Here is a 27,576-nt window from a genome sequence, read left to right on the forward strand (position 1 = left end):
CTCTGATTGGTGGAGACGGCACCGTCTCTGTGTGTGTATCAATAACAATAAGAGATTACAGGATTAGAAATAGACTCCCACACGTATCTTAGGACTCTGTTCATTCTTGCTGCTCGACGAGCTCTGCTCTGTGTCCTCAGCTGTCTGCTGATCACAACACAGAGACCACCACAGACCCCAAACATGACCATCAGAAACGTGCGGGATCACGGACAGCGCTATAGACCGCGGATGGCTTGTCTGAAAAAGGTGGGTTGAACGTATGAATGGAGAGAGTGAAACACCGCCATCTGAGAGGTATTGTTGTTTACCATGCTATCTTCCAGTTGTTTTCCCCTGATGCTGTCAAATGTGACATACTGCTTGTAAGAGCAACATGGGGAAAATCTCCCATTTGAGATTCCTTGAGATGTCTACAGTCGTGATCAGTAGTTACACACCTGACTTAATGCTTTTCTAGCAACTGATATCAACCTAAATATTTGCATGGTCTGTCTGCAAGGAACTGTTGCTTTGGACTGTTTGGATAAGGTAATGAAATGAGAAGAAGCAGTTTAAAATAAGCAAGATACATGGTGACCCTCACAGTCTACTGATTATGTAGGGGTATGTCCCCATACCTCCAAAGTTCGGACTTAGTAGTTGGTTGCTTTTTCTTCTTCTCATGATCCAAATAATCCCAAGTACATTCACTGATGTCTGGACCCTGGGGGGGGGGGGGTTATTATTATTATTATTGTTATTATTATTATTATTATTATTATTATTTGATTTTCTCATTTCTTGCAGTGGTGCTTGGATGTTTGTGCACCCTTCAGAATTTTTGTATAGCCAATTTCTGCATCAGTATAACCTTAAAATGCATCATAATTTCAACAAGTTCTAAAAGTAAAGGGAACCCAGTTAAGCAATTAAGACAAAAATATTATACTCCATAATGTATTTATTGCTGAAAATGATCCAATTTTACAGATAAAAGTTTAAGTGGCATGAACATGTAAGCCTTTACTATTAGCAATTAAAGTTAAGGTAAAAAATAGAGTCAGATCTTAATGGGATGACAGAGGAGAGAGCTGATGCCTTGTTTTGAAGAACTGGGACCTATCAAAGTCTGTCAAATCAAGTATTTGTGGAAGTGTATCAAGGCACAAACAAGGGAAAATTTGAAGACTTCAGAAAAAGAGCTGTTGATGCCCATCAAGCTGGAAAATATTGCAGATCCATCTCTACAATGTTTTAATTCCAACCTGCAGTAAGACTGACTGTATACAGAAAGAAATTCAAGGCCATTGTTAACCTCTCCAAGAGAACAATTGTCTTGGCTGACCAACAAAATAATTTCAAGAGCAAGCCTTCAAGGTCACAAAGGAACCCAGGACTCTCTCAAATTGGCTAATGTTAATATTCATGTTTCCCATCAGGAGAACAATAAATAACAATAGTACACATGGCAGCATTACAAGTAGAAAGCTACTTCTGTATTTAAAGAACTTTGCTGCCTATATGCACTTTGCTATACAGCACACAGACAAATAAGAAAGCTAGTGGAAACAGGTTTGAATGGATGAAATCATCAGACATTAAACAGAACTTTTTGGTTTATATGAGAATAATGTCTGGAGAAAGAAAAACAGTGCATTCCAACATAAGAACCTTATCCCATCTGTGAAACACGGTGGTAGTAGTGTCATGGTTTGGACCTGTTTTGCTGCATCTGGGCCAGGACATTTTGCCTTTATCAGTGGATCAGTGAAATTTGAATTACCATCCCGAATGATAAAGGAAAATATCAGAACATCTGTATGTGAACTGAATCACAACAAAATGTGGGTCATGCAGTGAGACAATGAGCCTAAGCACACAAGCTGTTTAACCAAATAGTTAATGTTTTGGAAGAGACAAATCAAAGTCCAGCTCTTAATCCAATAGAAATGTTGTGGAAGGACCTGAGTGAGCAGTTAATGGGAGGAAACCCACCAACATAACAGAGCTGAAGCTGTTCTGTACAGAGAAATGGGCTAATCTTCCAAGTCGATGTGCAGGACTGATCAACAGTTACTGGAAACATTAGGCTGCAGTTATTACTGCAGAAGAGGATCACACCAGAACAGGCCAAAACATCACCAGGAACCAAAAAGACAATCACTTGATGATAGGGCCCTCATTTAGAACACTGCGAGCCTAAGACTCATTTGTTGAATTGGCTTGTACTTGAATATACTTTTGAAACTAGTGTTGAATCTACTAATCCGGGTTAGTGGTAGAGTTAAAAACAGTGTGTTCTGACATTTGTCATAATTGTACAACAACATTTAGGAACAAATCTCGTACATGTTCATATTGTTTACATGTTCATTCTGTTAGCTTGTTTGTTACGACTGATTACAACATCCAATGTAAGGCGAGTGTGTGCTTAAAGCTATTAGTCCAGCTTTATCAGCTGCCTCAGGTCTGTTAATATATTGCATTGGGTGTTTGCTGAGGGAGCATTAGCCTGGCTTCAATTGGTGCAATTTAAACCTGACATTGAGTCAGCATTGGGATGGTAATAGCCCCATCACTGGGGTAAGAGCTGACTCTGATCCAGAAGAGCCTGCATGATTCCCCAAACAGCCTTCAAAAGCCAGAGACACCGACAAAGGAAGACGCAGCTTCAAACAGCCCAAAAGAGTAACCAATCAATCACGGGTGATTTTCAAAGAGGTTAGCCAAACACCCATCACACCATTAAACAGCACGAGAGAGCAGCAGGGATAGCTGCAATTCATGTTTGAACATTGCATACTACTGACATTACAGCAGATTAATGACTGGATGACCAGTGAAAAAGGAACTCTTCTGAGTTTTGTCTCATTTTGTTTGTTTATTATGAAGCCATATTTGGCCAGGACATGAACATAAAATGTGAGACGTTTAAAGTCAAAAATAGGTCAGACTCACTCTCCTTTAGAACAGTAACTCATTGCAGAAATGGGTTTCAGCTCAATCTATACTACATGATTGTTTATACAAATTAACAAATAAGAAAATTCAGCTAATTCAACATAGTGCTACAGTATTAAAGGATTCATAAATAGTATAACTATCTGCCACAACATTAAAACCACTGACAGGTAAAATCAACAAAACATTGATTCATGATTTTAACCAAAAAATATATTTAAAAAAAAAACAGATTTTTTTTCTCACTATTTGTTAGTAATCCTGTCTGTTTGTGCCCTGGAAACAGGTCTGATTTGTTTACAAAACCCTAAAGTCGGTAAAAAAAATTGTCTCTGTCAGATATGTCTCTGTCAGAAATGGCCAAGAGATTTCCATATGTTCAAAATCATGAAACAAGATAAGGCTATTGTGCTATTCTTGCTCCATAGGTGGAAAATATTGACTTATTTTTACATTTTCCAATTATTTAAGGTGGAACTGACTCTAAATTCGGGATGAGTTTCTGTGGTAGATCAAACAGTAAACAAAATCCTACAGACAAGTTCAACCACATACAACCAACACTTGTTGTTTACCTAAAAAACTCAACTTAAAAGATGCAGAGCTTCTAGATGTAAACAAATGATAGAAAACAGCTGATGACAAGTCAGATGTCCATCACATCACATCCAGTCACCCACACTCACACCAACACCAGTCAACACATTTGCCCAGCTGATCCACCTTCCAATATGCATTTTGGACTGTGTAAGGAAACAGGAGCACCCAAAGTAAACCAGTGCAGGCATGGGGAGAACACACCAAAGACAGTGACCTAAAGTGATGGATAAACCCAGGACTGAGAATCTGGAACTGCATGACAGCAAAACTATTAGAGAGTTACCACGACTTTCTGCTGACTAATGTGTGCCCAAAACAAAAACAACATATATATATTTTTCTTTTTCTTTACTTTTTTTTTTGGGCATAACCAAACCGAACATGAAACATCATTCTATCATTTACAGGAAAATTAGATTATGGTGTAACAAAATTATCCACTTATGAAATGGGGTTGTTGTGAAAATGGAAGCTTGTATCAAATTATTATGATAAAACGGCATGGGAGTTTACATCAAATTTGAGCATAGCATTCCTTCAGGTGTAGTGTCCTATTTGCATTATTTTCAGACTTCAAGTATCCCTTCACATTTTGTGCAAAATGGACATTTAAAAATAGACCAAAAGAAATGCTAATTTTTAATTTAAATAAAAATATTTTTTTAATTGACAAGTTGATTCCTTCAAATACAAATATTTGACAAAATTAACATCATGATTTACTACCATTTACTATAATCAGCACAGAAAAAGACTTGGGCAGAAGCATCTGGCCATTGAATACTCTTATAATTAAATCTTGAGTTAATATGATTTCTTTTAGTCAGTACAGAAAAGCTCATTAGTATTACAGGTAGTATGTTATGTATGCTAGAAATGTAAAAGATTGTTAACATAGTGGTGAATTGGAAATATGCTTTTACAAGTAAATAGTGAGGAAATTACCTTCATCCAGCATTTGTTTTATTTGTTGTAATGGCAGATGGAAGCTGTGGTGCTGGAGATGCAAGATCCCAAAGCTGGAGTAAAATCTCAGACGCAGAGGCTGGTCATAACCACTATTCCTCATGCTATCACAGGTAAGATCAGAAGACAAAATATTTTTCACCACTATGTGCGCATGTTTTCTTTAATGTAATATCAATATTTATTTATTATTTATCTTTATACACAAATATTTGTATGTATTATGTATTTATTTTTACCGTATGTGTATGTGTGTGTTTATATCTAAAATATGGCAATAAAAGAATAAAACAAATAAAAGAAACAAATAGACAAGAGAAGAGCTGCATCAGAATAAATTATGGGGATATGTATAATTTGCAACAGATGTCCTAGAACGCATCAGAGTTTATAGGAGGTGTATAATGTAGTAAGTTTGTGATAAGATCTTCTGCCCAGTGGCATAAAATGCAAATGTAAAATATATGTGTAACTATACTTGACAAAGTATAGTGATTTTGATTCTGAGACACCCACTGGCTATCAGCTAAATTGCTGAGAACCTCCCACACATGCAGTGATTTCCTCAGAAAGATTCCTCTTTAACTGGGCTGGGTATTATTGCCAGTCCATGCATCAGATTCCTCTTATGTAGGTCTAGGTCTGAAGTATCTATTGCCATGACAACCTCAGAACAGCTGGCTGCATGGCACCCTCCTCCAAGCTGTGTGGTTTCAGGGTTGCAGAGCTTTCCTCCTCTCCATATTCTTTAAGCCTCCTTGCTCTACAACTACCAGATGCTAAAGATGTTCAAAAAGAGTTATTTTACCTGTGTCATTATGGCAAAAATAATCAGTATTCAAAACATTTTCAAAGTACACATCAGACTAGAAATCTTTGACCCAAATAAATATTTAAAAAAAGATTACTTATTAATTAATACGTTCTTTATATTTTGTGAATGTTTTTTTTTTAACTTATCGGCAGATAGCTTGGGATTTTTTTTTATTATTCCTATTGTTTCTGTATGTTTAGAAATGTAGTAAACTGTAAATTTAAAAGCAAATATTTAACAGTTCAGAGTTACCTAATCTTCATGTTATTAATACATATCCGACCTCTTCGATAGTAATAGCCGTATACATCATCCAATACAATTCCTTACATTTGCAACTTAACTGCAAACTAAACCATCAATAAATAATTTGAGCATGTGATGTTATAAAAAGATTGCAAAAAGAAAATATTCAAATGTCCATTCCTACTACACATTATTCACTATGCAATGTGCTATGGAGCTATGGTTGAAGGGGTTAATCATTCGATTACATGTATTTTTAGCATAGTTTGTGTGCTTGAGCTGATGTGGACCCCCCATGTGTTGATGAATGATTTAATGAAATCACGTGGATCAGGTCAGCAGGCCCACCCACCAGACTCACTAAAGAAGCTGCTCTGATTCATACATGCAGGCTTCTGCTCATTAGGCTCCAATTAAAAGTGCCCCTGCTGACCACACACCAGCAAACACCATCCCTATAGGTACTACCACAGCTCTTATATGTTTAGCTAATGCCCTTTTGCACATTTGGCAGATGCTTGTATCCATAACAAATGTACAGTTCTGGAATGTGATTTGTAATTGTTATATTCAAGTTGGTTACAGTGTAGTGAGCACTGTCCCATGTAAGAGCCTAACTGAAACAGCTGTTAAATGTGTTTTCTTTTTCTTCTTTCTTTTTTTTGTCACTGTTACCTTGGCAACACTCATTTCCTGCTGGGACCCAAAATCCTCTGAAGCTGTTTGTGACCACATCAGTGAAAGTACCACGTAAATAAAACTGAACTGAGTTTAATCTGAGCAGAGTTGAGCTGAATTGCTAAATTAGCTACTGAATTTGGATATGATTTTGCTTTGAGCTCTTTTCAAAGTAAAAATAATTTGAATGGTTGATGGCTTTTGGCTTGGATGGTTCTAGAAACTTCTTTATAGGTATATTATGCAATGTTTATTCTTTGAAAGAACAAACAAAACTTTTTTTTCTGTGTCATCAACATAAAGAGCCCATTTGGCCTTTGGTATTTGTAACTAATTCAGAATACTTTATGTGCTGTAAGAATCTGTGGCATTACAGTCCTTAGATGCTTGGTTACTTTCACAACTGAGAAATTCTCAAATAGTCTAAATGGATCGCAGCATCTCACTTCAAATCACTGTGAATGACTTGGTGTCTTAAATAATAAAAAATTAGCAGAAAATGTAAGATATTTGTGGTATGCCCTTTTAAGAGAAAATTTAGTATAATTCGCTATATATGGATCCCAGCTTGAAGAGAAATCCAATGCTATACCATTAGGAGTCCTTGGGCAAGATTAACACTGCAGAAAGAGAACATACGATGAGGACGAATATCTGTAAAATCTTTTCTCACTTTTGTTTTACTCCTTATTATTTTACCTGTCAGCTTATTTGCCTTTATTTTCTGCAGCTCAGTGTTTCAGTAGAGCATGTTTTAAACCTCTTGAATGCTTAAAAAAACATATCAGTTGATTTAAGCATGAATCTTCACAGCACATGGGTGTTTTGTTGCCTCTAAATGGCCATGTTTATTGGCCTATCTATGGGTAGTTCACAAGCCCTGATATGTTCAGTTTCCATTTAATTTCTCTTAGCCCTCCTCAGGAGTAAGACATTTTTAAATAAAATAAGCAGAACACAAGGGAATTCATGCTTTTTTTTAGCTGCTGTTTTCATTGGCTGGCAGTCAAGTGTCACATCTGAGTTCACTGTGAGACCTAATGGTATATGTAGCCCCTGCAGGTAAGCTGGAGCTAATTAAAGCCCACCATCCCACCCGCTGTGTTAAGTTTATCCAGCTCCATCAATGACGGCTGTGTCTTAAAGAGAGTTGTTCTTACTTTTCTTTGCACTAAAGCCTTATTTCAGAAGTGTAACCACTTTTCTCTCCCACTTCCAGGTGAAGATATAGTTGAGTGGCTTGCCAATCGTTTCAAAGTAGATGCCTCTGGTAAGTAAGCTAGTAGGTAGGTACATATGCATAACAAAACCTTGTATCCCTGTTCTTCATTTTGAAATATTCAGCTGATTTTTACCGAGGTTTAAAATATCATACTGAATAGTTCAGTTAAAACCCTCTAAATTATCCTCAGTAGATCCATCCAAACATTTATTTGTTTGTTTTTTGGCATGGCATGCATTCAAGTGGCCATTTTTGGGCAAAAATGACACACTGGAAATAGTGGTTGACAGCTGAAATGTATCTGTGATTGGCTGGAGATGAAAATGTATGAGAGGTGTCCTACTCATTTACAACCCCACCACTTTCGCGACAGTTTTCCTCTTTTCTGTGTTTTGGCACAATGACCTTTTTAACTGACACCCCCCACCAACCCCAGCTTGGAATGTTAAGATTCATCAAAAAAACGGAATATTCCAACAGTAAATAAAGACATTGTTGGGATGTTCATGTGCTCATTTTAATTATAATATTTACTACATGACTTAAAGGCAGCAATAGTCAAAGTGAAAGTCAAATTTATTGTCATTCTTCTATATGTAATATAGAAGCACAGCAGACAATAGACAACCAACAGAATAACCGAAGACAAGCGCTTATCCAGTTCAGGGCTGCGGTGGGTCCGGAGCCCGGAATCTGGGCGCAAGGAAGGAACACACCCTGCAGGGGACGCCAGACCTTCACAGGGCGACACACACTCACACATTCACTCACACCTATGTACAGCTTTTGAGTTGCCAATCCACCTACCAGCGTATGTTTTTGGTGGAAACTAGAGCACCTGGAGGAAACCCACGCAGACATGGGGAGAACACACCAAACTCTTCACATTCACCCATAACAGGATTTGAACCCACACCTTCCAGCACCCTGGAGCTGTTTGACTGCGACACTACCTGCTGCACTAAATACTGAGCACAAGTATTTAAAAACAAGACTATAAGAAAGAAATACAGATGTAGGTCTACAGCAGCATGTGATGGCTGTTGTGTGTTATATAAGTACCCTGATAGTTGAAATTGTCCTTAGCTACATAAAAGTGATTCAAATGCCAGGCACATGAATAAGTGCAGTGTTTTCATTATGTGTAATGGTGCAAAGGATAAGGACTAAGTTAAAAGATTAAGCTGAGTGTTGAATGTTCATTAGGTAGATGAGTTCTGCAGTGGAAGACTTGGCTTTGATGCTTTGTAGCCTTTGTTCATATGGGAGGAGTGTAAACAGTTTGTATGAGGGTAAGAAGAATTCTTCTTGATGCTGCACTCCTTTTATACTGTTTGGTGGAGATGACCTTAATGGTCTTAACCATGAAAATGTGACCTAGAGAGGCACTAGACAATCTTCATCCTTGGCAGCGTATGAACTGAAGCATTTTCCATACCAGACAGTTGCTGCAGGTCAGGATGCTATCTGTGATGCCCTGTAGAGGCAGACGAGGATGGGTGTCTTAATGTTGGTCCTCTTCTTAGGACACGGATGTGTGTTTGTGCCTTTTACACTTCTAAGGAGTTGTTCAGGAACTAGAAGAATTGATTCATTATGTGTAGCCCAAGTGAAACTGGGTACAGTCGATATCACCAAAAAGAGAGTGGCACCTGTCCTCCTGAAGTCCTCAAATCTTTTATCCTGTTTATGTTCAAAGAGAGACTGATCTCCTTACATCTGTCTCACCTCCTCTTTGTAAGCTCTCTCTTAACAGTTGTATCATCAGGAAACTTGATGATATATTTGCTGTGAAGTTTGGCAGCACAGCTGTGGGTGAGCAGGGTATACAGCAGGGGTCTCAGTACACAGCCCTAGGGCCTCCAGTGCTCAGAGTGATACAGCAGGACCGTGTGTTCTGAAGAAGATTTTTGTTGCTCAGAAAGAGCCCAGATGTAGTGTGAAGCACACAAGTAAAACAAATGGAGTTTGCTGATATTGTTCTGGGGCGGCACGGTGGCGCAGCAGGTAGTGTCACAGTCACACAGCTCCAGGGGCCTGGAGGTTGTGGGTTCGGTTCCCGCTCCGGGTGACTGTCTGTGAGGAGTTGGTGTGTTCTCCCCATGTCCGCGTGGGTTTCTTCCAGTCCAAAAACACACGTTGGTAGGTGGATTGGCGATTCTAAAGTGTGTGTTGCCCTGTGAAGGACTGGCGCCCCCTCCAGGGTGTATTCCCTCCTTGCGCCCAATGATTCCAGGTAGGCTCTGGACCCACCGTGACCCTGAACTGGATAAGCGGTTACAGATAATGAATGAATGAATGATATTGTTCTGTGGTATGATGCTGCTGAACTGAATTTAATGAACATTTTTATTGGTATTTTGAAATCATTTTTCTTCCGTATTGGATTGTAGAGGCCCGAACCATGGGAACCATGATGGTAGCCTTTGGATATATTTACCCACTACAGGATCATAAAAGACTCGTCCTCAAACCTGACACTTCACTGTATCGATTTCAGGTACAGCAACTGGACACGTCTCAGAATGTATATAACATATGAACATTGAAATAACACAATTATTTTTAATATTGATAATAATGAATTTTTCATAGACACCATATTTCTGGCCGGCCCAGCAGTGGCCAGTGGAGGACACAGATTACGGTCAGTGAATACTCTGTTTATTCATCCCCTACAAATTCTGAGCTTCTGTTTAACTTGTATATGATATAAAGTGAATATGCCCTCTTTTCACAAGCTGCTGTAACAACAGTTCAGTCAAATTCATTGATTAATGAAGTTGATTTAATGATTCTAAAAACATTCTCATGGTTATTTTGTATTTTTTAGCAATATACCTGGCAAAGAGAAATATACGTAAAAAGGGAATGTTAGAGCTGCATGAACAGGTAACACTTGTGCAGTCATTTTCACATGTACCTCTCTAAATAAACTCCCATTATATGTTGTTACTAAGCAGTGTTTATTATGATATCCAACCTCACTAGCCCTTTGCACAGAGACTAATAAAGAATTTTTTTTTTTCATTTCAGGAGCAGTACAATAATCTTCACAAATGGATGAACCACAAGTGGGATTTCATTGTGATGCAGGCCAAAGAACAGTACAGGTCAGTGAGATAAATATGTCCCAGGTATTAAAAATACAGCGTTTGAATTCACTTTTTAATGTCATTAATCTATATGTAAATAAATAGAAAGCTGTATGACAATCATAGACATTTATGTGGTAATGATGCACCTATATGACTCAAAACACTTCATTTTTCACTATTAGAGCTAGGCCTGAAGTCAGCTACTGTTAGGATAATATTAATTTGTTTGAGTACCTGTAAAAACACTCTAGATTTTATCAGAACTTTGTAGCACATTAGCATATACCTTACAGCTATAAGCAAAGAACCCTAGCATTGGGTTGCCACTGTTTTCACTTGATAGGAAATGACTAAAACACATTCATTTGGCTACCTCTCTTATTCAAAAAGCGATATAGAGAACATTTTGTCAAATAATAGTCCTTTGTAATAGTCCTTTGTAGAGTATTTTCAGGTAAGATTTCAACTGCAACTTAAAAGGAGTGTATTATGAAATGTCAGTGCCTTTGCACATTAATTTGAGTTCTAATCAATATTCTGTGGAACTAAACATTAAATAAAACAAAAAATTTGGACCTGGGCTTTGACTCCAGACTGAGCGGTGGCTCATTCTCATTCAGTGGAACAGGTGCTGAATCCATTCCGAACAGGATGGTTTAGACAGGAGGAAAACGAGGCCAAGTTTTGAACCTTGTGGTATTTTGACCAAAGCATGTTACAGACATTTAATTTCCAGGAAACAGTTTTTTATTGTGGGAAAGCTGGTATAATATGTCCCCTTTAATGAAACAAGTGCATTTATTCAGTAGCTGCAGAAAAGGCATCACATCAAATAAAAATGAAACAAATATTCTAAAGATATTCTTTTCATTTTTAGAAATAACCAGAGCCTTTTCTGAAGGGCTAGAAAGCCCTAATGTGTTCCCCGCTATATTTTATAGATTATAGGTTATGTTTTATATGTTTGTTTTTCATGCAGTGTTCAGGTATCTGTTTTCCAGTATATATATGTTAACCATACAGAGTTAGCCCTTCCAAATAGATGCACTGGATTTAATTATTGAAAATATATGCACTGAAATAAAGACAACCTAAAACTTTATGGAATTTCATAGTGATTTTACTCTATACACAGGGCAGGGAAAGAGAGGAAGAAACCAGATCGAGTGGTGTTTGACTGCCAAGAGAGAGCCTACTGGGTAGTACACAGACCACCAGTGAGTAAGCAGGTGTTATGTCGACAAGTGCTAATCTGTAGAAACTTCAACATGTAGTTTCCAAGTATAATCTTGGGAACCCAAATGCTCTTGGAATTTTGTCCCTCAATCTAACTATATTGAGTTTATATGCTGATTATTAAGTGCTACATGAGCTGACTCACGGGTTTAAGAAAACTCAGGAATATTCAGTATTATATACTCATATCAAGAATAGATCATGCCCCTAAGCTGTTTTGTTACAGTAAATTTTCTGTATATTGTGAAATTCATGTTTATTTTATAGCAAAACATTACCAGAATTTATTGTTTTTACTGAAAGAAATAAATGTATATTTTGCTCTACAACATATATGACAAGCATATTATAACCTGCACACAAGGCCCTGTTTATTTTTCTTTCCTGCACTATTCCCAAAACAGCCAGGAGCTATCAGTGGGATGGAGTATGGACTGGATCGAATGGTAGATCCTAACCAGGAGGAGGTAAAATGGTGAGTTTGTTTTTTTAAGGAGAACTTTAACCTTATGTTTTTACTGTTAGTTATACTATTCAAATATATGGAATGTAATTGCATACAAATGTACCCTATGACTTATAACACAGCCTCAAATTCTAAAGATGTTTTATTTTTCTGCAAAATGACATTGTCATTGAACGAGAAATATTTCCCATAAAATTACACCAACATCTGCTGTTTTTGTGTCAGTGTATTTTTTACTCATAACTGTATAATCAATTTGATAGCTACACCTCCTAAGGGTTAATTCAACACTAGAAATTAATTGAGGATTTTGTATATTTTGTGTTTAGTTTTCTGTGTTAACAAATGCAAAGCACACATTGTCTGCAGTATAAGGAATTGCTGAGACTGCTGTTAATACAGAGGGAAGCAAAAGCACAGGGCCTGTCAAGGACACATTTACTCTATCAGCTTATATACAAGAGGATTTGTGGTGTGATAATCTCACTGTTGCTTGCTAAACTTAGATGTCATGCAACTTGCAGGTTAATTACAGGACAATGTAAAGATTTGGCTTTGTGCTTTTCAGTACATTATGAGGTCATCTGAGGAATAATGTACCGTTTAAATCTTTTAAGTACCTGAGAAATTATGTTTATAATAATTAATCATTATAATATAATTATAGTAGTAATTATTTGCTCAGACAAACTGAAATATTAGAATAAATACAAATATCTTTATTATTATAAGTTTTGATTTTAAAGAACAAATCAGATTTTTTTCAGAAGTATGATTCTTCAACACATTAAAACAACCATTGTACTGACATCTACTGTCCAGGATGTTTCAGAAATGCTGTACTTTACTGACCATGGCGCTCCACATTTTGGGAGTTCTTTATATAGAACATAAAATGGCTCACTCAAGGACAAAAAAACAGATTTTTTATCTTTGTCTTAATGAACTACTGAACTTATTTATTTTACACATTATCATGTAGTGCTATAGCAGCAAATCTCATACATGTCTAAGAAATAAGTCTTAGAGCAGCGGGAGAATTATTTTAATCTGATGTATTTTGTGGTGTCCTACTGCACACACAAATATTTTTCAACATTTCATGACTGAAATGTTGAACATGAAAACTACTGTATATCCAATTGTGTTTTATATATTTGCTATGACTGATTTCCATGCATCTCTCTTTTTTTGTTTTGCAGATTTCGTCTGGCATTTTGTGGAAATAAACCAGCTTTGTAAGAAAAGCTTCAGAATAAAAGAAAAAATAAAAAACTAATAAAAACAAGCATCACCCACAGGATATAACATCAGAAAAATCCAGAAAAAGTTGATATATTTGTTAAAAAAAATCTCCACGAACCTTCAGATTGTGGGTTCAAGTTCCACTTCGGGTGACAGTCTGTGAGGAGTTTGATGTGTTCTCCTCGTGTCCGCATGGGTTTTCTCCCACAGTCCAAAAACACACATTGGTAGGTGGATTGGCAACTCAAAAGTGTCCATAGTGTCTTCCAGGTTGTGTTCCCGCCTTGCACCCAGTGATTCCGGGTAGGCTCCGGACCCACCGCGACCCTGAATTGGATAAGCGGTTTCAGACAATGAATGAATGAATGAATGAATGAATATATATATATATATATATATATATATATATCACTTTCTCCATTGTTTTTAACTACTTTTTTTAACTTATTTTCCAGAAAATAACACCAGACCACTACAGAAGAATAGTAAGTTGTTGACTTGGATATAGTCCCCTAAAAATATTGGGGAATTTTCACATTTCACCTACAGAAACAGTTATGGATAACAGCCTCTACTCTGTTTACCCTTTCGACCAATGTGTGGACAAATCGCTGTGATTCCTAAACATTTCCATTTCTGTAATACCACTTACTGTGGATCATGGAATATCTACATTGTCAGAAAAACTGTCAATGTGGTGGTATATTCCGGTAACTTCAGTTAGGGAACATAATTATACTATATTCTGTATTAATTGTACATTTTTAAATTGTGTTTATTTTGTACACCCAATTTTATCTCCAGAATTTCTACTGTGTTCTGATATTTTACACAGTTCTGTAATGAAAGATTACAAACATTCACCTCTCCTTCTGGAGAAGAGAATGTAATGCACCTTTAGGGAACACAACTGGACTTTAACACCACTGTTGTACCTTTAAAGTTACATTTACACTGTTTGTACCTTTAGTGACAGTATTGTACCTGCACCATACATTTTGTCTTAGAGTGTAGGAAGGAAGAAATTTCACAAACGGACTTTTTGCAATCGTGACATGTACCATGTTCAAATTCAGTGACCTTTTTAGAATGACCCTTTTTTTTCACGAATGTTTGTATAGACAGACTAGCTAGATGCATGATTTCATACACCTGTGATAATTGGACTGAACGAAACACCTGAATTCAGTGATTAGGGGATGTGTCCCAATATATTAGTTCTTACAGTGTATGTTTGAAAACTAAATATATATCTTATTTTTATTTTGGTTCAGATCATCTTCACTCAGCAGTGCATCATGAGACCTAGAGTGAAGTCCTCTGTGTCCATTGGAGCGTATGTCATATAACATTTTCCTTACATTTTGAAAATATTTTTTAACCTGTTATTAATGATAATTGTTTTGAATTAACATACACAATGTAATGGTGAACCAAACTGCATATGCTAGTCAATTCTAGTGTTGTGTTATTTCATTTATATTTAAATTCATATTTACACTATAGACCCAGCACAGTTTGGGAATAGCTGTATACATTTTTCTTCTGAAATTAATGGTATTAATAGGTATTTTGCACCTCTTTGCATTTAATTTTTAAACTAATCTGGAAATACTGTAGACTAGATGATAGAACATTCCTGCGAAGATTTGATGGCATTCAGTAACACCCTACAGCCTTTGAGCATAGTGATCTGTCTCTCGTGCAGCTGCTCCAGAGCATCGCGTTTTATTTAGTTTTTTCTGTAAAGATTATACAAACTGTATATGCAAAATTGGACACCTGTGTCAAATATAGGCGCACCATAGAGTAGCTGAATTCACTAATTATAAAAGGCAAACCTATAGGGGTGGTTTACCAGACAGGGTTAAACTTAATCACAATTCAAAATCCCTGTTTGGGAAATCACCCCATTGTGAAATTAATAGGTGCATTCTAAATACAACTTATTTCTATAACTATGCTATTACAATTACAGGCTTGTGAAGTACACCACAACGTACAAGCAGCATGATCCCTTCCTTTACCCATGCCTCCCCAGCAACCCCTGGTTAACAGATGATGTGACATACTGGCAGCTGAACATGCCAAAGTGAGTCTCATTTTACTGGTAGAATTCTCCACTTCTTAAAAAAGTTGTCTGTATGTAATATTTAGTATGTTTAAATATTTCTTCAAATTGAGGTAAAGAGTACACTCTCAGAAAAAAAGGGATGGTAGATGTACATTATGTTCCCTAAAACTGTAACTGTACCTTTAAATTTGCAAGTCCAGTTGTGGTCCCTAAAGGCACATTACATTCTGTTCACCAGAAGGAGAGGTGAATATTTTTAAGATTACATCCTGGAGATTAAATTTGGTGCATGAAATAAACACAATTAAAAAAATCTACAAATAATACAGAATATGGTACAAATATGTTCCCTAACTAAAGGTACTGAAAATGTACCCTTGAGAATATCACCACAGTGACTGCAAAAGCTACCGCCACAGTGACAGTTTTTCTGACAGTGTATTGTGTATGGTTCTGTAGAGCACCTTTTGAAATGTTTCTATAAAGCACCAAAGCTGGACATTTGAACAACAGAACAATTTTTGTAGTGCAAAATATGAACACTATTTCAAAAAAGGTGATAAATACAGGACCAAACACAACACATTCTCCAATCTAAAGAAAAGTTTCATCATTTAAATTGAGTTGTATAGAAGTTATGATTCTAAATATTACCATTATCTCTAAATAGAGTGGATTTTAAAGTTGCAGCTCTTTTGTTGTCAAGTATTGATTATGCTTTGATTTTGTAGTATTGAAAATCCCACCAAAATGCGAGTGGAACGCTGGACTTTCAGCTTTGGAGAGCTGCTGTCTGACTCTCGAGGACGAGCTGATTTCCGACTTTTCCTGAAGAAAGAATTTAGTGGTATGTAACCTGCTCAATCAGCTGTCAAAAGAAAAACATCTCCAAAATAGTAACTTTACAGGAGAAGTAAAAAAAAAAACTTAAATTTTAATGGATGTCTATGTAAATAGATTTAATTCCCAGTAAGTTTGGAGCATTTCTTTTGGAATATTTCATGAAAACTAAACTAATTCATCATAAACTAAAAATAAACAAAAAGTAACAGTATGAATAAGTTCTGATAAAAGGAGATAAAGCAGAAAACTCTTTGTTTTCATTTTTTGCAATTGTTATGCACATTTAACATTTCTATACATTCAAAGTTCAGTTTTAGGGGTTGGCTTCTACCATAAAGTACTGATTAGCTACTCAATAAGTAATAGTGAATGAATGATTAAGGTAGTTTACCATTAAGTGAACAATAATTACTGAGTCTTACATAACTCCCGGAGACCCTACTAATTATGCCTACATCAGAGTAACTACTCATTAATAACTGGTCACATCAACATCTTACCTGCCACCTGGACACCTATAATCTCAATACATATTCCCAACAGTTGTATCAATGCCAATACAAAAGTAAGCTGGAGACACCACACCCTGTAAGCAGCAAACTTGGTAACACTTTAAATTACAGCCCGCTAATTACTGGGTTAGTACAGAGTAAGTACCTGTTAAGTAAGCTGTAAGATAAAATAATTAAGGGTATGATATGAAATAGTAGTTATTACTGGTATCTTACAAACATTTTACAAATAAGGCATGCTGTAAGTACCTATTAGGTAAGGTGTAAGATGACTCTATTGTCATGTGTTATAAATAAGGACCCAGCATAAGACCAGCTTTAGCTGGTAGATGATTTTGGATGTCTTGAGCTGGTCTTTGATGGTCAAGGTGGTTGGAAAACTGGTAATTTAGGCAAAACATACCCTATGCTGGTAAGCTAGCCGGTTAACCAGCTCTTGACCAGCATAGCATATGTTGCATTTGATTTTGGTAATGCTTGGTGGTGCTGGTCATGTTGCTGGTCATGCTGGTCAACCAGCCTGGTCACTGTGGTCAATCAGCATAGTCCAGCCACACTGCTCTGAACACTCAGAACACTCCATCCACACACACACTGGCGAGAAGCGGCAGCCAAATGCGCACAGCGTACTCTCGACCAGGAACGACCGTCCACCTGGAGGTCCATTGGGCACTAGGAATTCACACAGAATAGAGCGTCAATCCATATCTGGGCATACACACATTCACTCACACATACACACTCATTCACTCACACACACACCAGAACATTTTTATTAAAGAAGTCAATTCACCTACCCTCCATGTTTTTGGAGGAAACCCACGCAGACATGGGGAGAACATGGAAACTCCACCCAGATCCCAGCGCTGAGAGGCGAATGTGCTAGCCACTAAGCCACTGTGCCGCCAATACCCTTACCCTAAGATGGTTAAGATTTAAGCTGGTCAACCAGCTAAACTGGCATGACAAACTTGAGCTGGTCATGCTGTTTTTTGAGCAGGGGAATGCTGCTTCTATTTTTAATTGACTGTAGTTCTGAATGTAATTACACATCCTTTAAAATTATTTACAATGCACATACAGAGAAAGACATGGTCAGATACTTTCATTACAGGCACTAGCAGAGTTTCATGGTGCTTTGTGCTCATTAGGTTCAGGACGTGTGATTTACCACAATAATCATCATCACATACTTCTGAGATATTTTACACTGTTTTGCCTATATGTATTAAGGCATTATATGTACATAGCTGACTAATGATGAAATGGGTGTTTTTTGTGTTCTTCTTCCTTATTTGTAAAATATATGTAAGATACTCAGTAATAACCACATGTTTCTAGTATCATACCCTTTACTTACTCAGTACTTATTTTATCTTACAGCTTATTTAACACATACTTACTCTGTACTAACCCAGTAGTTAGGGGGCTGTAATTTAAAGTGTTATCGCCACCTTATCTCCAATTTTAAGAACAAACATCACTTTCTTCTGTCATAGTGTTATCATTAAGGCATGCATGTTCAGTATATAAGATTACACATGTACATACATTAAGTATTTGACAAACTGATACTTTTTGTATAACAGTTTTGCAGTCTTAATTCTGTAATTCTTTGATTTATTTTTATGGGCAGCATATCTTAGTTTACTGTAGATTTTTCAGCATGGTAATCTAGATAGAACCAACAACACACAAACAGCTGAAAGCAAATAAACTAACAAGGTTTGACAAGGTTAGTGCAATCTACTGGAAATAAATGCAGCTCTAGGCTTAACTGAATTAACTATAAACTGGTAGCTGATTAACAAAAAAGATCTTGAAACTGAAACTGACAGGTTTGATTTTTGTTGATGACCAGGTGAGAACCTTGCATTTTGGGAGGCATGTGAAGATCTGAAATGGGGCACTGCAGCGACAATACAAGAAAAAGCTCAACAAATCTATAAGTAAAATTAACACATCTTATTTGTTCTATAAACTGCTGTTTAATTTTAATATGATACTCTGGTTAATATTTCATTTTGTTGTTTTAAATGCCTGTGTTTAAAAGTCTGTAATAAAAAGCCATAAATAATTATGGCTTCCATTAATTTGGTAAGACTTGATTTCAGTTTTCCTAATCTGCTGATCTCTGGATTTTTAGTCAGAAGTGAAGCACAAGTGAATTCTCATTTAGAATTAACACTGAATAATTTTTTTCCGCAGGCCCTTAGTGGCCAACATCTGAAAAATTATTTGCATATTTTCCCCCTGGTTGAAATCAGAGCACCTGCATATTCCTGTTGTGCAAGGGCAAAATAATGGCTTTCTATATTGTCCAAGGCACTGTTTTTGTTGTTGTATTATTATTTCTGATTGAATGCAAGAGCAACATACTCATCGGTATTCATCGGACATATTCAACATATTCATCGGATCATACTGAACCATAAAGTAAACATGTAACTACATAAACACATCAGGAAAAAAATAAGCAATGACAGCACCCTGAAAATGACCATTTTATTACATTTATTCATTCATTTATTCATTAATTAATATAACTTTATGTTGTAGAACTTTCTTGGCTCGTGGAGCCCCTCGCTGGATCAACATTGATGGAAAGACCATGGAAATCACAGTGAAGGGGCTGTCTCACCCTCATCGCTATGTTTTAGATGCTGCACAGACCCACATCTACATGCTGATGAAAAAGGTCAGCCATTTCCCTTGAGTCCAGTCTCAGCTTTCTGCCTTTATTCATTCTGGTCGCTTCTACTGCCATGAAGCTTACATTAGCCTTACTCTTCATTAAGGATTCATATGGACGATATCTGAAATCCCCAGTGTTTAAGGAAACACAGAAAAAAGCAGTTGCTCCTGAACCACACAGATTCAGGTCAGTAACACAAAACCATGCATTACATAGTAAAATTTAATATGATTTGTCTTAAATAATTGAAGCCGTATAAGTCCATTATGAACATCAATACACCCCTTACATGAGCGTGAAGAAAGCCCAAATGTATTGTTTTATACAGCAGTAGTTCCCAAAGAGATGAGTGCACCTCTTGGGGTGGGGTGGGAGGTTGGGGGTGACATGGAGGTATTGCAGGGGTGGGTGGTGCGCAGCAAGTCCCAAAAACTCTTTTCTACAAAAGTGGGGCACTGCAGAAAAATTTGGGAACCAGTGATATACAGTTAAAACACAGTCGGTCGATTACTGCAATAACTCTCCTTTAAGTTATGAAAGAGCCATTATACTGACACCTAGTGGTTTAGACGTATCAGAAATTCTGTTCCAAACCTATTTTAAATATGGCTGCCCCCCTGTGGGAAACCTGCTCTAGGGAGCCTAAACGACTTCATTCAGGGATTACAACATTACAATGTGAATCTTTGGCTGATACATTTCCATTTTATGGAAATAAAAATTTTCATAATTACCACTTTTCTGCCTTTTCACTTTCACATTCAAGTATTAAGACCATTCATTGTGTTATATTTAAAATTAACACATGTCTTGAACCTGTGTAATAGATATTAACTAATAAAAATTAATCAATTAACACTTTAATGTTCAATTAAGCAATAATGTGGTCAGTTTGTGTCTGTAAAAGCCCAGCTTGTGCACAATGCTTGCCAACACACAAATGTCATAACGCACCCATAACATTTTACTCCCTTTCAGTGATGCCCAGCTGGAGCAGAATGCTAAAAAGCGTAGGCCCAGTCTGAGCCCTATCATCCTGAGGCAGCAGGAAGAGGAACAGAAGGCTAAACTGGCGGCCAGTGGCCCTGTGGACATTACACAGGTTATGAGCAATCTTGCGCAGAAAAAGGGAACTGAATACAAGACTTAGATAATAACCTTGTGTGTATAATGACAGCCTGGTCGTAATTACAGTCAGAGCATGTGATATACAATTTAATTTTATTACAGCAGTAGGTGAAAGTAGTGTCTTGCCCAAGGAATTACCGGTGTAGCATATTGTGCTTGTCCAAGTCAAGCATTGAACCCTAGCCTGTGTGTGGGGAGCAGTGGCATTAAAATGCTGCACCACCCACAGTGAGAGAATCTAATTTATAGAACTGTTATTGAACTGATACCAGCAGAAAATGCATGCATATCCAGTTTGAAATGTCACAGAAATGCTTAAAGTGCAAATTAATGGAAAGCATAGTGATGTATTTTTGCTTACAATAATAGACATAGGTAACATGAACACAGAATCCAGTTATTACATCAGAATAACATTTAAATGTATAGTTTTTGGCAGACACTCATCCAGAAAAACCTATAGTTTAATCATGTTACAGAGGTAGACCAGTGTCCAGCACAGGGTTGCTTATTAGCACAGTCAGGAAAACTCACAATTGCCCAATTCCAATTCTTCCACTAATTTGAAACCAGGGCTCTTACACACATTTCAGCAAGTTCACATGCTCACATGCCACACATGACATTTCTCACACTAAGAAATTAGTAACTTCGCCACACAGAAATTGATCCTACCCTGTGCTCCTACAGCTGTCTTGAATAAGTGACCTATCAGAACCTGTCCCTCCACCCCATACAGGAAACCCCTCCAACCCCCGCACAATGTTGACAGAAACTTGCTACAACACCCCGCCCCCCACAATTTCAGTCCAAGCTAACTTGAAAACTTTAGAGCCCTTTTGCAACAATGCTGAGGTTTTGTATAATAAAGTATATAACATAAATATTTTAAAGTTATTAGCAGTGGCGGATGCTGGTCTTTCAAAGAGGGGAAGCTCAATTTCTGCCTACATCATAAAATATGTCGGCTTATTTATACGTAAATTCTACCCTCAGTTCCTTTTTAAGAAAATGATCTGTGACCCTGTCGTACCAACAAGGCGTCTTTTCCAGGGACTTGACTAGTGTCCTCTCAATGGCCAGCAGAGCTCGGCTGCTTAAACGGCCTTGGCCCATGTGAAGTGTGTCCGCCTGTGCTCCCACGGATCTTTACACCAAAGAATCGCTGATTCGCTAATTTCGCTGCCAATCAAAAAGGGATTCAGCCTCAGACAGATCATCCAATCATCATGCAGAAGCTAAGCGTCCGGGCCAGCCGAGGCCTGCCCACTGCCCCATAGACCCTCAGAGACGCTGAGCGTCCGATGGGCGGGACAAAGCCCAGGGTTTATCCAATCACTCGTCTCGTTTCGCGCTATGTTTACAGCACTGTGGAGCTGCGGGAATGATTGATAGGAATGCCGCGTCTCTACCAGTGATAAGAAGCTGATTCTGAACAAAAGTTAATCGTTGTAGTGCATATTTATTCAATGACATGCACACACAACAGCATATATTTGATCACTTATTTTTGTACATTTTAGGGGAAGCTGAGCTTCCCTTGCAGTCTTAGAGCAATCGCCACTGGTTATTAGTGATTTTAAACACAGTATATTTGACACATTCACATCCTATAGACATCCCTTATATATAGAGTAATCAATTGTCTCAACGGCGCCCATTTTTTGTATAATCTTCATATAAAAACATGAAATGACATAGAATGCTCTGGAGCAGATGCTCATAAGCCTTAGGTTACCAGGCAAAGCGAAGTTTAGAGAAGTATAAACATACTTCTTTTTGCAAAATGCTGCAGTATACAATAAACAACAAGGCTTCTTTATTAGAATTCTTAAACAGAATGTGCTGTACGTCTCTTGTGTTTTGTCGTTCACTGTGTTAAAATTTTGTGTATGTGTTTGAGCTCACAATGTTTCCTCATATTCTGTTATGTTGTGTCAATCACGTGTTGTGTGAATCAAACAAAAAAAAAATCATCAACCAATCAAAATCCATTAACATGAAATCACTGTCCACTTCTCTGGTTTGTTTTATTCTTTTCTATCCCATTGTCTGTTTTTGCTGTGTTACACAGTTTGTCATCCATCTAATAAAGTCATGCATATACACTAAGATGTCCAGTGTGGTCATATCACGTGTCTGTTGTCATTCATAGTGCAGTGTAGTCATTGATTGTTTTGAGTGTAAAAGTAAATAAATAGGGCATCATGGTGACACAACAGGTAGTGTCGCTATCACACAGCTCCAGGGTCCCCCGCTCCAGGTGACAGTCTGTGGTGTGTCCTCCTCGTGTCCGTGTAGGTTTCATCCTGGTGCTCCAGTTGCCACCCACACAAAAACACAAGTGCGTAGGTGGATTGGCTACTCAAAATGTCTATACTATGTCCATAGGTGTAAGTGTATGAGTGTTTGTCACCCTGCGAAAGGCTGGTGCCCCCTATAGGTTGTGTTTATGTCTTGTGCCCAGTGATATCTCATTGGTGTCCAATTAAACCATGTATCTCCATTTTTGCGATTTTTAGTTTACTACATTATTTAAACACAGCAGCTGTCCATCTGAAAATTTTATGATGAATCATAAAATTTTGAATTCTCCAGAATTATTTGGAATAAAATCTTTTTACACTAACTTCTGAAAGTTAAAAGTTTTTTTTCCATCTCCTGTAAAGTTACTATTTGGGAGATACATATCTGTAATTGGGGTGGCACGGTGGCGCAGCCACACAGCTCCAGGGACCTGGAGATTGTGGGTTCGATTCCCGCTCCGGGTGACTGTCTGTGAGGAGTTGGTGTGTTCTCCCCGTGTCCGCGTGGGTTTCCTCCGGGTCCCCCGGTTTCCTCCCACAGTCAAAAAAGTAGGTGGATTGGCGACTCAAAAGTGTGTGTGTGTGTGTAGGACTGGCGCCCCCTCCAGGGTGTATTCCTGCCTTGCGCCCAATGATTCCAGGTAGGCTCTGGACCCACCGCGACCCTGAATTGGATAAGCGGTTACAGATAATGAATGAATGAATGAATATCTGTAATTGGACAGTGAATGTAAAACATTGTTAATGTTGTGAGTACTTGAGAACATCTCAAAGGCAAAATCAGTATTATACTGATAAAGATAACACTAAAAGGCGAATGGTAAATTTTCCAAAACCTATAATTAACAATGTCTTGACTGAGTTCTCTTTAGAAAACCTGTTCAATGATCTACAATCATCAGATTCATCCAAAATCACCAGATTCATCTGCTCAAAAAAGGGTTCAAAGCACAACCCATGATACAGAACATTCTACATGTTGTATACATTTCCACATTTCCACCAGAGAGGTCTCCAAATCCCACAATGTTTGATATTGCAGCTATAATTTGAATTTAAAAGATTCTACTAATCCAACCATGAAGTTAAACCTTAAATTCAGTAAAAAAAACATAGCTTAATACTAAACCTGACCCATAATGGTGAAATAACATATATGGAAATATTCAGTGACCAAAAAGTTTTAAAAATCAATAAATCATTATTTATATATTTATTTTTTTCTTGTTTTTGTGGCCCTGCTTTTATTGCCTTACATGAGCCCTTGGATTGCTTTTGTTTGTTTTTTTTTGTTTTTTTAACATTTACATATATCAGTCAACCTTAACATATATAAACTGCCATGTTTCTATATAATACAACACTGACCATAACGGAGCACTTTGTTGTTCTACAGTTATAGAGTGTAGTCAATCTGTTGATGTGCATACATTGTTTGCCCACTATCACCTTGTTTTTCAGTGGTCAGGACCTCCACAGGACCAGTAGGTATGATTTGTGTGATGGATCATTCTCAGTGCTGCAGTGACACTGATGTCTTGGTGCTGTGTTAGCATGTGCTGTGCTGAAATTAATGGATCAGACACAGCAGTGCTGCTAAATTAATTATAGAATTATAAAGTGCTCCCTTATTATAATAGACAGAGAGAGAGAGAGAATGCTACTTTAAACATTTTGTAAAAAGTGCTATTTAAATATTGGTCTTTGATGTGATTTGTTTTGACAGTGAGTGTAGTGAGTGACCGTTTCCATGTGGAGAGCATTGGTGTTAATCACTATGTTAAACAGACACAATAATAGGTATGTATATATTGTTTTGCTATATAACAGAAACTTTTCTGTCCTCAGCTGTGCAGGTACACAGCCCCTGTGCCCCACCTGGCCGTTTATACAGGAATTTGTGAGAACCAGGCCACAGCATCTCCGGGGTTAATGACACTTCCCAACAGTGCTGCGTGTCCCTCTCCCATCAGTGTGGCCATTGACAGCACCCCTGCTTCAGAGAGGAGGTTCGACAGTGGCGGTCCAGCCTCGTCCCATTTCCCCTCCATAGCTGAGTGTGCTGAGGCATGTGGCTCTGAGGAGACTCAGCCTCCTGCAGCCAGGTCCCGTGTGGCTCTGTCTCTGAGCCGTCTGCTTCGTAGAGGCTGCAATACACCATCTGTTTTTGCCAGTCTCTCTCCCAAATGTGCTGTTACAGCAGGAGGAGGGAGAGTACAGCCCCTCGGAGAACCTCTCCCACAACCACAGCCTAAGAGGATTGCAAAGTTAGTGAGACACACAGCACATAGATACATACATATACAATCTACTCTGAAGCCTTTGTTTAACCCCTTAAATCCTTCACCATTTAAAAAATCAATTATGTTAATTGTGCTAAACTGTACTACTTTAACTACCTCTCCTTAAGGGTAGTTGAGAATGTGAAAATTCATCTTTCTGAGAATATTGTGGATATCAACAACATTTTGAATAACTACTGCGTTTATTCCACATGATAGACAGTGTGTGAATATTATAGTGCCTCCATAAACTGAGGTTCATTTCAATTATTAGGTTTTAAACAGTTTTTACAAACCTAATTTCTGGAAATTTGGGACATTAAGTCAAATTTGTATTAAAAACAACACATTTAGAATTTTATACGTGTGATACACTCCAAAAAGATTTTATTTCCTTGTGATAACACTTTTTAATCATTTGAGAACTGAAGATACAAATTGTTGCAGTTTTGCAAATGGAATGTGAAACTGTTATTCACTGTGGTGGTGACTTTTGCTGTAAGTTTTGGACTTTTAGTTAAGGAAAATAATTGTACCTTATATGGTTATAATTATACATTTTTAAATTGGGACTTATTGGGAATTTCACAAGAAAAACAATGATGTGCTTGGTTTTAACGTAACTTTATTCTTTCATGAGTTATTTACAAGTTTCTGACCATTTATAAAATGTGTTCAAAGTGCCCATTGTGTTGGATTGTCAATGCAACCCTCTTCTCCCACTCTTCACACACAGATAGCAACACCGCAGGAGAAATGCTAGCACAGGCTCACAGTATTCTAAAGTCTAAGGGGGTCAGATTGGGAGACCTTGGGGGCCATTCAACTCTCCCACAATGACCAATCCACTTTCCAGGAACCTGTTCATCATTATCGGACCTGACACCCATAATGTGGTGGTGCACCATCTTACTGGAAAAACTCATGGAACGTGCCAGCTTCAGTGCATAAAGAGAGAAACACATCATCATGTAGCAATTTCACATATCAAGTGGCCTTGAGGCTTCCATTGATGAAGAATGGACCCACACCCCGATATACCACACCATACCATCAAGATATGCAGCACCTGAAACCACGAATACTGGAAGTTTGTGCTAGCATTTCTCCTGCAGTGTTGCTATCAGTGTGTGAAGAGTGGGAGAAGAGGGTTGCATTGACAATACAACACAATGGGTTGTAAAAGTTTTCCCCCTCCCATATACTAAAGTGCTACAAACAGGAAGTTAATATCACCAAACATTCCCATTTTATTAAGGTGTCTCCATATAAATGGCCCACCCTGTATTGAAAACTATACAATTCATCATGAAATGATGCCTTGAAATATCCTGATTTTATATTTAATATTGTCAACCCTTAGAAGTTAAAAATAGGCCTTAAACGAATAATTGAAAAATAAGCATGGAGACTGAGGAGTTAATCTGCTGAAAAGCAAACAGCATTTATATTATTATTATTCATAAATAATTACATAATTAATTGAGTCATTAATCAGTCATTTTGCTTTTTTATGTCTCTGCAATCTTATAAACTGCTGTCATTTCTTCTCCAGCTTTTTCCAAATCAAAGTGGACATCCCTCCTGAATGCCGGATCTACCCCATTGACTCTGAAGATGAGGAGGAGGAGAGTCCTGGAGCAGCAAGAGGGGGAGTAAAAGAAATCATCTGCCCATGGGAAACAGTCACTAAAAATGATGGAGCAGGATAGAAGGAAAGAGAGAAAGAGAAGAAGAGATACATGTGTGCCATGTCTTCACCATCATTACCACCCAGCCATAGGTGGTTAATACAAGGGGTCGACAATTGAAGTAACATCTCAAACCTAACTGTCTGTATTTCTGATAGCTTTTAATTAGTGCCTACATGTTCTAGTAGCTGGTGGAACAACTCAGTTGTAACATGGTTGTGGGAGTTTATAACTGTTTATCTACCTGTTTGATCTGTGGATATAGCAAGAGGAGGCCTTATTTTAGAGGAGTGTTCTTTTTGTCAATTAGTTTAGTACTGCAAAACTAAAGATTTTGTACTTGATACCTTCATCATTTTATATCTCTTGAAGATGCATTAATGTAAACCTCTGAGATATTCTCAATATTTTCATAGTTGTATCACCGCGAAGACAGTAGAACAGTATATGGGAATATTTACTATCTGAATTTATTACCTTTAAATCAGTTTACAGTTCACTGCAGATTGCGAATGTGGTTATTGCTCATAC

General features: G+C 37.5%; 1 protein-coding gene across 1 annotated transcript; it reads left to right on the top strand.

The window, feature by feature from the left end:
• Positions 1 to 171: 171 nt before the first annotated feature.
• On the top strand, positions 172 to 27,557 carry rgs9b (regulator of G protein signaling 9b). The gene is made up of 19 exons (XM_066663195.1): positions 172 to 249; positions 4,526 to 4,622; positions 7,467 to 7,517; positions 9,863 to 9,969; positions 10,065 to 10,116; positions 10,303 to 10,361; positions 10,506 to 10,582; positions 11,703 to 11,784; positions 12,208 to 12,270; positions 13,970 to 13,999; positions 14,789 to 14,850; positions 15,493 to 15,606; positions 16,320 to 16,435; positions 18,805 to 18,892; positions 19,503 to 19,641; positions 19,742 to 19,824; positions 20,617 to 20,740; positions 24,921 to 25,339; positions 26,910 to 27,557. Exons 1-19 carry the CDS (start codon positions 184 to 186, stop codon positions 27,064 to 27,066), a joined length of 1,986 nt encoding a protein of 661 aa, XP_066519292.1. The 5' UTR covers positions 172 to 183; the 3' UTR covers positions 27,067 to 27,557.
• Positions 27,558 to 27,576: the final 19 nt, after the last annotated feature.

The sequence above is a fragment of the Hoplias malabaricus genome, chromosome 3 (assembly GCF_029633855.1).
Source record: "Hoplias malabaricus isolate fHopMal1 chromosome 3, fHopMal1.hap1, whole genome shotgun sequence".
Lineage (NCBI taxonomy): Eukaryota > Metazoa > Chordata > Actinopteri > Characiformes > Erythrinidae > Hoplias > Hoplias malabaricus.

What these genes read in the sequence shown, in the direction of transcription:
- rgs9b (XM_066663195.1), top strand. Translation starts at nt 184, where the DNA reads ATGACCATCAGAAACGTGCGGGATCACGGACAGCGCTATAGACCGCGG. An exon ending in TGTTAGAGCTGCATGAACAG is followed by an intron (nt 10,362 to 10,505) that starts GTAACACTTGTG and finishes TTTTCATTTCAG; the next exon opens with GAGCAGTACAATAATCTTCA. An exon ending in GCCCTGTGGACATTACACAG is followed by an intron (nt 20,741 to 24,920) that starts GTTATGAGCAAT and finishes TTCTGTCCTCAG; the next exon opens with CTGTGCAGGTACACAGCCCC.